The sequence below is a fragment of the Gopherus flavomarginatus genome, chromosome 8 (assembly GCF_025201925.1).
Source record: "Gopherus flavomarginatus isolate rGopFla2 chromosome 8, rGopFla2.mat.asm, whole genome shotgun sequence".
NCBI lineage: Eukaryota > Metazoa > Chordata > Testudines > Testudinidae > Gopherus > Gopherus flavomarginatus.
This window is the reverse complement of record NC_066624.1, coordinates 12,300,097-12,312,945: the sequence shown is the minus strand read 5'-3', so window position 1 is coordinate 12,312,945 and position 12,849 is coordinate 12,300,097. Positions and strand designations below refer to the sequence as shown.

The window sequence follows — 12,849 nt, the reverse complement described above, 5'->3', positions numbered from 1 at the left end:
CCCACATGGTGCTCGTTTCTGGGCAGAGTGTAACACTGCAATTAAACACCCACAGCTAGCCCATGTCAGCTGATTCGGGCACGTGGTGCTTGAGCTATAGGGCTGTGAAATTGTGGTGTAGACATTTTGGGTTTGGGCTGGAACCTAAGCTACGGGACCCTGCATGGGGGAGAGTCCCAGAGCCCAGGCTCCAGCCCAAGCCCAAACGTCTACACCGCAGTTTTACAGCCCCACAACTTGAGCCCCACGATCCCAAGTAAGCTGACACAGGCTAGTGAAGACATACGGCTACCACTCTGAAGGCCTATTAGGGTGTTAGTCTGTATCAGCAAAAATAATGAGGCGTCCTTGTGGCACCTTAGAGACTAACTTGTTTTAGGTGTGGCCCTTAACTGTCTCTTACAACTATGTTGAGTGAAAGATGTAGTCACACATCAGTTTGAACAAGGTTTTAACACAGCCTATAACAAGGTTTTACCCAGCTCGTAACACTACTTTATTATAGGGATGGGAAAGTCTCATAACTTAACCTCCTGTGCGTGAATGTTATGAGTGTGGCTGATAGGAGTTACGGCATTTTTTTTTGCTTAAATCAGGGGTAGGCAACCTATGGCACACATGCCAAAGGCAGAACACAAGCTGATTTTCAGTGGCACTCACACTGCCCGGGTCCTGGCCACCGGTCCGAGTGGCTCTGCATTTTAATTTAATTTTAAATGAAGCTACTTAAATATTTTTAAAACCTTATTTACTTTACATACATCAATAGTTTAGTTATATATTATAAACTTATAGAAAGAGACCTTCTAAAAATATTAAAATGTATTACGGGCATGCGAAACCTTAAATTAGGGTGAATAAATGAAGACTCGGCACACCACTTCTGAAAGGTTGCCAAGCCTTGGGTTAAATACTCAGTAGATCTGGGAGAAATGCACACATTTTGTTTTTTGCCTATTTCATACCCCCCTCGAATTTTGATAAAATCGATATTTTCATTTCAGATCCATGCAGAATTTTTTGTATATTTGGAGTAAAAAGCCATCAAGATTTGGGGGGTGAGAGAAGCTAATTCCTATTTAGAAATAAGCCAGTGTTTGCTTTAAAAGGAGCTCATTTTTCACTAGATATTGCCATTGTTTTTGCTGAATAAATTTGCTAACCTTAGCAAAATTATCCATTTTCAAGTTTGGAATGAAATGTGACAAATTTTGATTTTTTTTGAGTGGTTTTCAATTTTGTTATTAATATTTCACCTCTCTAATTCATGGTATTAATATAACTGCTGTGTTTTAATACAGTATGTTGGATATCAATAATTAATCTCTGACTGACTCTTTATGTATCAACATGCAAGATTGTTAGATTAGCATTGATGTTTTACATCTTGCCGTTCTGTAGTGTAATATGCAGTTGTTCAACTATATATTCTTACCTATATTTCCCATTTAAAGGCTAATAAATAGCTGACTGTATACTGCGTGGCATATACACATTCACAAGGTCGTTTGTGATTAACCACATAAGAATAACATTAGGAACCATAAAGAACATTTTTGATTTTTTGCAGTGCATTAATTAGCATGTTGTTCACTGGAGTTGGTGGGCAGGGATAATCTTACTCTGTAGAGTCACTTGTATATGGTTTTCCTGACGTGGTTGCAGCTAACACCCCTATCTGGGGAAAGATTCCTGCAGCCAGATCCGTAAATGGTGTAGTTCCATTTAAGTCAGTGGAGTAATGCCAGTTCACCCCAGCTAAGTAAGCTTTCTAGCCCAGAGTTTCTAAGGTTAGGCCAGTTGAGAGCTAGGAAGATTGTTTAGTTTGCTGAGGTGTCATAAGTTAAGGAAATTTTCTCACATTATCATCATTGCTTTCCACTCTCATTGTTGGCTATAGCCATGGTAAATGGCAGAGGCAGCTCTCTAGTTACCATTGAAGGCGGATGTTTATGGAGAGCGGCGAAGGAGAAAGATTTTATCCAGCCATCAGTTGCCCTGGTGCCCCAGCATTAGAACTGTGCTTGCTGTGGATTTTGAGTGAGAGTTAGAACTCTTTGGAGTATAATAGAGATGAGGTGCCTGAGGGAATGTGATGTGTCTACAGGTTGAGGCTTCTGACTGGGCTACTACACTGCTTCTCAGCACTGCCTGCCACTGGGTAGCATCCAGGCAGCGCAAGCGGCCGGTGGCTTCGCAGATTGCAGCGTATCTTGCCCTCTTGGCATGAAAGCAGTCCGTAGAAGGAAGAAGCTTTGCAGATGACAAATGGAACTGAGAGGCCTCCCAGAACTGAAGTGGAATAAAGCTCGTTAAGCACTGGAATAAATTGCCTAGGGAGGTGGTGGAATCTCCATCATTGGGGGTTTTTAAGAGCAGGTTGGACAAACATCTGTCAGAGATGGTCTAGATAATACTTGGTCCTGCCTTGAATGCAGGGGACTGGACTAGATGACCTCTCAAGGTCCCTTCCTGATCTATGATTCTAAGAAAGCCTGTGCTCACAGGCCTGAGGGACTCTTGCCACCTCAAAGGATGGAAAAATCCCTCAGGGGAAGGTGCAGTTTAATTTAGGTAATCAACATATGACAAACAGGCAAGGCTGTGAGAGAGCTGCCACAGAGAGTTTAATAGCGTCAGCCAAAGTGGGCTTTTCACAGCAATACCTCCGATTGCATGATTAAAACAAAAGGATTGGGCCATAATCAGAATTAGAAACCCGTCAAGGAGTGTCTTGAATTCCTTGGGAGTGGGAGGGTGAGGAGAGGGGAAGTCTGGTAATTAACTGCCAAAGAGTGATGGAATTTTTCCACCCTGGCTGTCACAATTGCTGTTGTAAATCATTTGTTATGGTTTATAATGGTGTAATCCTGGAGAAATTGTTCATAACTGCAATTCAATGCTTGTTTTTAGTGCATTAACCACCCTGAGCTCTGCCTCAGACCATTAACTAACAAAAACTAGCTATAAACTCCTAACAACTTGTGTCTCGGCATTTATTCATGTCCCATTTAAACAGTTTCCCTTCCCCCCCAGCACTGAGGCTTAAGGCGCACTGCAGCGGGCTGTCCCTCAGCTTCCCCTTCTCTGGTACCAGCCAAAAGCAGGCAGTGCCGGCTCCAGGCACCAGCTGAGCAAGCAGGTGCTTGGGGCAGCCAGGGGGAAGGGGCAACACGTCAGGTTCTTTGGCGGCAATTCGGTGGCGGGTCCCTCTCGGAGGGAAGGACCGGCCGCCGAAGAAGAAACCAACGTGGTGGAGCTGCTGCCGCTCACAATCGCAGCTTTTTTTTTTTTTCCTCCCCGCTGCTTGGGGTGGCAAAAACCCTGGAGCCGGCCCTGAAAGCAGGGAAGGCTGAACTTCCTGCCTGGGAAAGCAAAACTGGTCAGTGGGACGCAGCTCATTGCCTTGATCCAAGCAGCCCCTGAATACACACGCTGTGCACTATTGGTGTTCACCTGTAGTACCGAGAGACCCCAGCGGCGATCGGGGCACCCAAACAGTCAGTCGCAAAGAACTTCCCATCTCAATACCGAAAATACACAGAGGAGACAGAGGAGTGAAATGACTTGCCCAAGGTCACTCGCAAAGCCTGGACTAGGCCATGGATCTCCGACTGGGGGCCTGTGCCCTATCCAGGGGAGCGCACACTCTCCGGCAGCTACCAGGCTAGAAGGAGAGGGGAGGGTCCCAGTCTGTCAGACACACAATCCTGTGTTGGACGTTTGCCAGGAGCCACAGGGCCACACACAAGCACATTGGCGAGAGATGGGCACAAGCTTCGAAGTCCAGATGTGGGTTTTGAAGAGGGAACCTACTTGTTTAAGTTCACTAGCAATAACAGCCTGCAGTTGAGCAGCTTTGCCTTCACTTGCACTTATGAGGAGTGAGTGGGTGGCTGCCTGTTTCCTTTACTGTGCTGTGGGCTCCCTTATACTAGGACCAGTCACTGTCCTTGGAAATGCCATATCAGGCCAAAGTTTTAAAATAAATAGAAGGAGATATACCTATCTCATAGAACTGGGAGGGGCCGTGAAAGGTCATTGAGTCCTGCCTTCACTAGCAGGACCAATTTTTGCCTCAGATCCCTAAGTGGCCCCCTCAAGGATTGAACTCACTACCTTGGGTTTAGCAGGCCAATGCTCTAGCCACTAAGCTATCCCTCCCTCTATACAGTTGGTGTATGACCCCAAGGGTATGGTAAAAGTTCAGCAGTGAGGCAGCTGTTGCTCTGCCTTTCACAAGCTCCTCTTGCCTCAGTTTAGCTGGGACAGATGGAGCGGATGGACCCAGAAACAAGGGGAAGCAAATGAGTGCTTGGTGCCAAGAAAGACATGTGGGATGGGAGCTGCAAGGGGCTGACTTGAGCCAAAGTAAATCATCAGTGAGAGGGAAAGAGGAGATGGAAGCCAGAATCAGTCATGAGACACTTGCATCCTAGAGCCCTTGGCTCAGATTCTCTGTGTTAAACCAGGTGGAGATGCCCATGCGCAGTGGGACTCTCCATTTGTGTAGAACTGGAGGAGCAGAGCTGGAGTAGCCACTTTCTGCACCAGCTGCACTCCCCCTCCCTCCCCCGGCATAGGGTGTGTAAAGGCGCATGTTGGGATTGCGTGTGCCAAAGCTGAGCTCCACTGTGTCTGATGCACTGGCATAAGGGACCATACTCTACCAGCATCAATTAGATCAGGAATTCTGCTGGGGCCAGGTGGCTGTGAGCGTCCATCCCTGCTCTGCAAGTGCAGCTTGAATGTAACTGAGAATCGGGATCTCCACTTGTAATTGCTGCCTGGTCCACACAGGAGAACCATTGACTTGCTCCTGATATGGAGCAGCATTTGCAGTAATTGTTCTAACCAAACGAATCTCATTGTAAATCCATGAAATTGCTGCAAAGCCTCTTGTCCAGCTCATAGCCTGACCACTACTGACGTTCTCCATATGCATGTACAATGTGTCTGACACTTTAGGGGATGCAGATTAAGGGCTCCTCTAGCTAAGTTAATTGAGAAGATAAATACATGGGCTAATCTATTCCCATTCTCTGCCCTCCTGTGTGAATACCCAGCTGGAGCACACAAAAACCAGATCTCTGGCATGGAGTAGCCTCCACAAATGTAGCTGTGATCAGCGATAAGTAGATTTAGGGGAATGTGTAAACTGACTTCAGTTTTGCAAACTATTATTACAGTGACTAGTTAAATAGGAAAGTGCAACAAAACTTTCTTTGGAAACATATTGCAGAAGAATTTTGCTATTTGAGGCCAGATCCAAAGCCTGTTCAAGTCAATGGGAGAATTGCTTTAAGCCCCTCATGCATGAAAATGTTGGAGAGATCTTTACTAGAAAAGTCATCATGTCTGAGCACTGCTAGATGGTCAGGCTATTGCTGAGTTTGCTGTTATTTAATGTAGCGTTTGAGGTGAAAACCTGAGTGACTCTCATGGGGTGGGGTGGGAGGGCACTGCTGGATAATTTCTGTCTTCTCAACTGTCATAATAGACTGACAAACTGAGCACACAGATGAAGACTGAAACTTAAACAAACCTCTTATTAACGACATGGAGTCACTCCCTCGCAAACACCTTCAGCCTAATTCTGCTGAGCCCGAAGCGTGAGTTAAAAGACTAGCCTAACACAGGACGCTGCCACCCAAACGCCTCTAGCTCCCTGTGAGCACTCTGCAGAAAAACAGCTTAGAAACTAACAGCTTTTTAGCATCTGTCGTTTATGGGGTGGGGTGAGGAAGCCCTTTAACCCTTTCCTGCTGTTGGAAGGTGTTTTCAAAGCAATTTCCTTTTTTTAGGGGCCTAATTCCACTTCTCTTACTCACCGGGGGGACTACTCACATCAGTGAAGTGCCCAGAATTTGACTCTTAAACGACTGGCCTAAGATGTCCCACAGCATAAACACAGTGGCTGATATTACTCAGCAACAAAAGGGTCAAAACAATCAGTGGGTGGCTTTAAGCAAAAAAAACAAAAACAACACCTCTTAGAAAACAGATACCAGTTTTGCGTGGCTTACCGAAACAGACCCTTGCGGCTGCTAGAGAAGTAGCAGTGCACAAGAGTTCCCATGAACTGTGGATAACCCCTGAAAGTTATTTGATAAATAAAACACAAAAATAAAAAAAAGTCTTGACTTGGTCTTTACTCAGGAAGGTGGCTTGAGTGAGAACTTCAGGGTGGAGCTGAAGATGTTTAAAACCACTTATAAAGCTTGCCAGGAAAAGAAACTTGCTGCAGCTGAAAAGCCAAGGGAGCAGTGATTTTACTTGTATTATCACTGCCGTTCTGCCAGAAAAGCCAGTAGCCTTTTCTATACATCAAAACAACTTTAGCATGCAACCTCTGGTAAGCCTCACTGCTAAACTGCACATGCATTATGTTAACAGTCCATGAAAATCTACATGCAGGAATTTAACCAGGGTTAATTAGAGTTGCCTAAAACATTTTTAAAGAGCCATCTCTGTGGTAGCATGCTCACCTTATAGTTGAGAGGTTCTGGGTTCAAGTCTTAGGCTGGGACTCTGGCTTGCAGCCAATGCTGACAGCCTGGGGACTGTTACTCATTGGATAAGGGGTTGAAAAGATTTCCCTCGGGCCCCTCTCTGGTAAGTGTCCAAATGGACACTTTAACATTCTTGTTGGCTGTTTAGAATAAAATCTGGGAGAAGTCCAGTGTCCTCTCTGCCGTTCCCGTCGCCTCCCGTGACTGAGGTTGTGTGTGTGAGCTACTGTGGAGTGTGTCATGACTGTCATGTTGTCTCTTTAGTCATAGAATCATAGAACTGGAAGGGACCTCGAGAGATTATCTAGTCCAATCCCCTGCACTCAAGGAAGGACTAAGTACTATCTAGACCATCCCTGACAGGTGTTTATCCAACCTGCTCATAAAAATCCCAAAAGATGGAGATTCCACCACCTCCCTAGGCAATTTATTCTAGTGCTTAACCACTCTGACAGTTAAGATATTTTTCCTAATGTCCAACCTAAACTGCCCTCGCTGCAATTTAAGCCCATTGTGTCTTGTCCTATCCTCAGAGATGAAGAAGAACAATTTTTCTTCCTTCTCCTTGTAACAACCTTTTATGTACTTGAAAACTGTTATGTCCTCTCTGTCTTCTCTTCTCCCGACTAAACAAATCCAGTTTTTTCAGTCTTCCCTCATAGGTCATGTTTTCTAGACTTTTAATAATTTTTGGAGCTCTTCTCTGAACTTTCTTCAGTTTGTTCACATCTTTCCTGAAATGTGACACCCAGAACTGGACACAATACTCCAATTGAGGCCTAATCAGCGCGGAGTAGAGAAGAAAAATTACTTCTTGTGTCTTGCTTACAACACTCCTGCTAATGCATCCCAGAATGATGTTTGCTTTTTTTGCAACAGTGTTACACTGTTGACTCATATTTAGCTTGTGATCCCCTATGATCCCTCCCCCTGCGCCCGATCTCTTTCCCCAGTACTCCCTCCTAGGCAGTCCTTTCCCATTTTGCATGTGTGGAACTGATTGTTCCTTCCTAAGTGGAGTACTTTGCATTTGTCTTTTATTGAATTTCATTCTATTTACTTCAGACCATTTCTCCATTTTGACTAGATCATTTTGAATTTTAATCCTATCCTCGAAAGCAACCCTTCCCAGCTTGGTATTGTCTGCAAACTTTATAAGTGTACTCTGTATGCCATTATCTAAATCATTGATGAAGATATTGAACAGAACCGATCCCTGCGGGGCCACACTTGGTATGCCCTTCCAGCATGACTGTGAACCACTGATAACTACTCTCTGGGAACGATTTTCCAACCAGTTATGCACCTACCTTGTAGGAGCTCCAGCCTATTTAATGGGAAAGGCCTGTTTGTGCATATCTGGGTGCGGGTGGCGTAGGCTTATGTGGAAAGTGTATATTTGTCAAATGTGTAATGCTGTCCTATGTCAGGCTTATTACAGAGGTTAGCATGTGCATAGGCTATGCTATGAAAGGAGCCACGTCCCTGCCATGTTAAGAAACTTAGGGTGTAGACCCATTACTCATTTATTTCTGGAAAGCATGTCACAAATCACACCCACAACCCCACATTTCACCACAAATAGCGTTACAGTTAGTGTCTCATGACAAAATTAAAAAACTGTTTCATAAGATGTTTCCAACCTTGCTAAAACATTCTCTCTATTCTGGCCCTCCAGCATTTTAAATGATTGCATTCCACCCAAGTAATTGATCCATGGGGTTTATGTTAACCTTTTCTTACGAATTTTGTGAGGGCTGAGATTATCTCCCCAAATCCAAGCCAAAAAAAAAAAAAAAAGCTTAAGCTCACAGAGAGGATCGGAACAAGAGTGAATCTGCAGGAATGGCTTAAAATTCTTCATTTACTCTCAGCTTTTCTCCTCTCTTCTTGACGTGGAGACAGATTTGACATTTCTGGTTTACAGTGATAAAAGTAAGCAAGTACAGCAGGTCTGAATGGAGTGGAAATAATGCTGGCTGCAAAATAACAGCTATCTTTATACAAAGGGACAAGTTAATTGGGCAGATGTTCTGATATCAAAGTAAAACACCAAGGCCCCCCTTCTTAGCTATTCTGTTGAATTGTCTTTACCCCATGCAACGCTATCTTGGTACTAAACTTTCTGTGCTTATAACAAAAGGAAACCCTTTTCTTTCCCGCATCTCGATCCTCGATCTAGCTGTGAAACAGCAATGATGAGAATCCTTTAAAATTTTCAAAGGCAAACGACGTGTATCATCCTTTTGCAGTGCACACAGCTTCCCTAAAAGCTGCTGTCACCAAGAGAGGTCAGCTGCCTGCTAGGTACAGTGGCTAAAGACCTGAATTTATCAGCATGTTTAATTCCAGACAGGCTGTGGGGTTAAATCAGGGTGCCAGCATGTCTGGCATTACTGTACTTTGTGGTAGGTCCTCTCACTGTATTGCCAAGACATTCAATGCCTGGAAACATTTGCAAACAATGGCCTCCAACAAAGGAACTGTGGCTGCTAAAAGGAAGCTTACTAACCATGATTGACGTCAGCTGAAATGGATAGTGACCAAAGGCAGGCATCTGTCTAGAGTAGCATTCATCACTAGAGACTCTCTAGTCAGACACGCTGATGGGTGTGTCATGCACATGTTTTGGGTGTGTCTCATTTATCTTCCTCTTAAATTCTGTGCTAAACTAGAACTATAGGATTTTTTTGTTACGCGAAAAAGTTTTGCAGGACCACAAGTGCGCCCACGAGAAGAGAGCACTCACAAATATACAAAAATTCAGCATAGTTTATCTTTTATAAAGGAAAACAGGACTGTGACATACTGACTGATATTAAACAATCATTTTTCCTAATGCAAAATTGCTTAGCCCCCAAAATAATTCTCATATGGAATTTTGAACATATAGGGCCTGATTTTTTTTTTAAAAGGATCAACTCACCTTCTAATTTTACAAGTGTAAACTGCACTGCAAATCAGTGTCCACAGATCATACCAGTTCATGTTGGAATACCTGATTTCCTATGGTTTGCCCTCTGCAGTTAATTGTGGGTACAAAATTGCAGACGATTATTTGCAGGAGAGAAATTGCACTAAAAAAACTGAAGGCTATTTCTGCGAATCTGGCCCGGGGAAAACATAATTGGAGCATTTAACCTATATGATGTCAACTCGTGTAATTTGATGCAATCTTCAACTATGAGATTAGTGCTGGTTAGCATGGTAATATACTGTACTTTCCATTGCAATGTGGCCTAGCCATCCTGGTGAACAGAGAAGTGTAAAAGGTGCATTTTAAAGTAAGGCTGTTGCTTGTCTCAGTTTCTAGGTCTCAGCATTGCACAGTTAGATAGTCTCAGTGTGCATTACAAAACTCAGAAGGGTTCCCCCATATCAGCAGAGAGCATTATTCTATAAGTGCAAAACCTCCACAAGCTTTTCAAGTTGATACCTGACCCTTGGTTAACCGCAGTAGCACTGAGAGTTCTAGAGGCTTATTTCACAATATACACCTCTACCTCGATATAACGTTGTCCTCGGGAACCAAAAAATCTTACTAAGTGAAACCGTGTTATATCGAACTTGATTTGATCCGCCGGAATGCGCAGCCCTGCCCCCCTGGAGCTCTGCTTAACCGTGTTATATCTGAATTCGTGTGCTATTGGGTGGTGTTATATCGGGGTAGAGGTGTAGAACCGTTGGGGGGCGGGGGATGTCTGAAAGGTAATCCTTGATAACTGTGGAAAAGTTGCCAGATTGACAGCTCTGGACACTGCAGGGTACAACACAGAAAGAAGCAGTGCCAGCATCCCCACTCGTTTCACCAATTTGTCTCTGCCCTGACGTGGAGGGACGAAAAGGTCCTTTGGGCTCTATGCTCACTGAATCCTTGACATCTCTGCTGAGATTACTAAGAAATGTTGGTTTGCAGGTTGGAGACACCTGTTTCCTGGGAGCTGTATTGCGACCTACAAACTAACATTGGACACTGAAAACAGGAGTTTCCTATTCTTTACCTTCTACAGTGCTGAATTTCATCCTAATGGTTTTGCATCATGCAAATGTTATTTTCATTGATTTAAGACAACTGAATAAGAAAATCTTGCTATGCAAAATCACTGTATTGATGATTAATTGGATTATTTTGCTTGCAAAGATATTTAATCTTGGCTCAACAGGAGGGGATGGACAAGCTGACCTCTTGAGGTCTCTTCCAGCCCTACTTTTCTCTGAGTCGGTGAATATTGTACATATGGTTTGCATACATGTCTGTTTTACCTACAGCATGTCATTTATTTTCACAGGGACGCCACGTTAAAACAGGACAACTAGCAGCAATCAAGGTTATGAATGTTACTGAGGTGAGTGAGCATCTGTGGAAAAAACAGTTGTCTGGATATAAGCAAAAAGGACATATAAAACAACCAGCCAGATCACTACAGAGTTAGATAATTTATTGGAGAAGATAATCTGCTTGCATGAGTACTGCTTGCTGGGAACTGGGGTTTTTTTCCTAACATGCTGAGGCTGGTTGTATGAGCAATTTTTTTTGTTTTCAATCATGTTTGTACAATGGGAGCAAAGCAATCAGGGCCAGTGGGTCTGTATATTTTTGCTAGTCTATAATGATGAAGAAAAGAATTTTTCTTCCTGCTTAGTGCTAGTTGATTATCTGTTTCCAGAGATAGCAAATAGAAGATTTCCTGTAGCTCTGCGCTGCCCCTGCTGTGTTTCATCACATCCTTTCCCCTCACGAGCCAGCTATTCCTCTGTGCAGTACAAAAATCTAGGGCATTGTAGTCACACTGACAGCAAGCAGGAAAGAACATGTTAGAGTTGCAAATGTTGCTTTTTTTTTATCAGATAGATGAGAGAAGGAGACAGTTTAATTGGCACAGTCCTTGCTCGCATTTATAAAGTGATATCAGAGTCAGAACATAGTGTCACGGAATCTGCTAAGCATTGATTTTTTGTTCCTCCTCTGATCAGTGCAGCTGGTTTTATAGTACAGCAACTTGTCCCCTCAAGACAATATTAGCATGAAAGGCCAAAAAATTTTCCCCCCCTAGAGTTTCCTGCAATTCAGTTCTTGCGTATTATGGGCCTGATTCTCGTTTACACTAAAGGACTTTCTACACATGAAAATTAATCCAGAATAAGGTAGGGTGTGCATTTAAAGCAGAATAGCTATATAATCACGCCATGTGTGAACATTCTTATTTTTGACTGTAAATGCCTTTTTCTGGTTTAGTGTAATCCACTTCCAAAGTGGATTAAAATAGTAAAGAAAAAGGCATTCTTATTCCGAAATAGTGGGCCTGGTCTATCGTTAAAACTTGTACTGGCATAGCTATGTCAGTTATGAGTGTAGACTTTTACCAACCTAACTGACCCAGTATAATCCCTAATGTAGACACATTTATACAGGCATCGGTGTTGTTGCCAATATAGTTTGTGTCTCTTTGGAAACTGCTGTGAACTATGGGGACAGAAGCACTTTTTGCTGTCTAACCTGTGCCGCTGTATCATGTAGACATAACCTAAGAAAAGGAGAACTTAAAGCAGGATTAAGTATAGTGTAACTCACACCCACTTTAAGGCCCTTTTACACTGCCAGGGTAGTACAAATGGGCTGTGGTATGAATAAAAACCAGGCTTTATATCTTGATTAAAATATACTTGTGTACATATATAAGGTCAAACTACTAAGGTTTGGTCTTCTGTCTGTGGAAAGGGTACATTTTTGAAACGACTGGATCAGTAAAGTGCTCGGACTTTGCTTCTACTCTGTGGGTACAGGTCTAGCCATCTACATTGTTTCAGAGTAGCAGCCGTGTTAGTCTGTATCCACAAAAAGAACAGGAGTACTTGTGGCACCTTAGAGACTAACACATTTATTTCAGCATAAGCTTTCGTGGGCTACAGCTCCCTTTTTCGGATGCATAGAATGGAACACACAGACAGGAGATATTTATACATACAGAGAACATGCTGACGATAGCTCATCTCAATTGATTGGACTCTTCCAGGTGGTATGCATATTTCCACCTTTTCATGTTCTCTGTATGTGTAATATCTCCTGTCTGTGTGTTCCATTCTATGCATCTGAAGAAGTGAGCTGTAGCCCACGAAAGCTTATGCTGAAATAAATTTGTTAGTCTCTAAGGTGCCACAAGTACTCCTGTTCTTTTTGCATCTACATTGTGTTGTAGAAATGAGTCACCGAAGAGGAAAGGTTTTTGGGGAGTGGCAGAGGTTGAATTTGTGGTGGGGTGTGAACCCAAATCAGACTCCCAGATCTGAGCATCTCCAGACCTCAAGAAAGAGATCAGCTGGGAAGGGGCTGCCAGAG

The 12,849-nt window shown here is 43.4% G+C and overlaps 1 protein-coding gene across 1 annotated transcript in view; it reads left to right on the top strand.

Moving 5' to 3' along the window:
- NRK (Nik related kinase) overlaps window positions 1-12,849 on the top strand; it is a 130,410-nt gene that overhangs the window by 34,313 nt on the left and 83,248 nt on the right. The window contains exon 3 of the mRNA XM_050964468.1: window positions 10,802-10,858. Coding sequence (XP_050820425.1) covers window positions 10,802-10,858 — 57 coding nt within the window. The remainder of the gene's footprint in view (window positions 1-10,801; window positions 10,859-12,849) is intronic.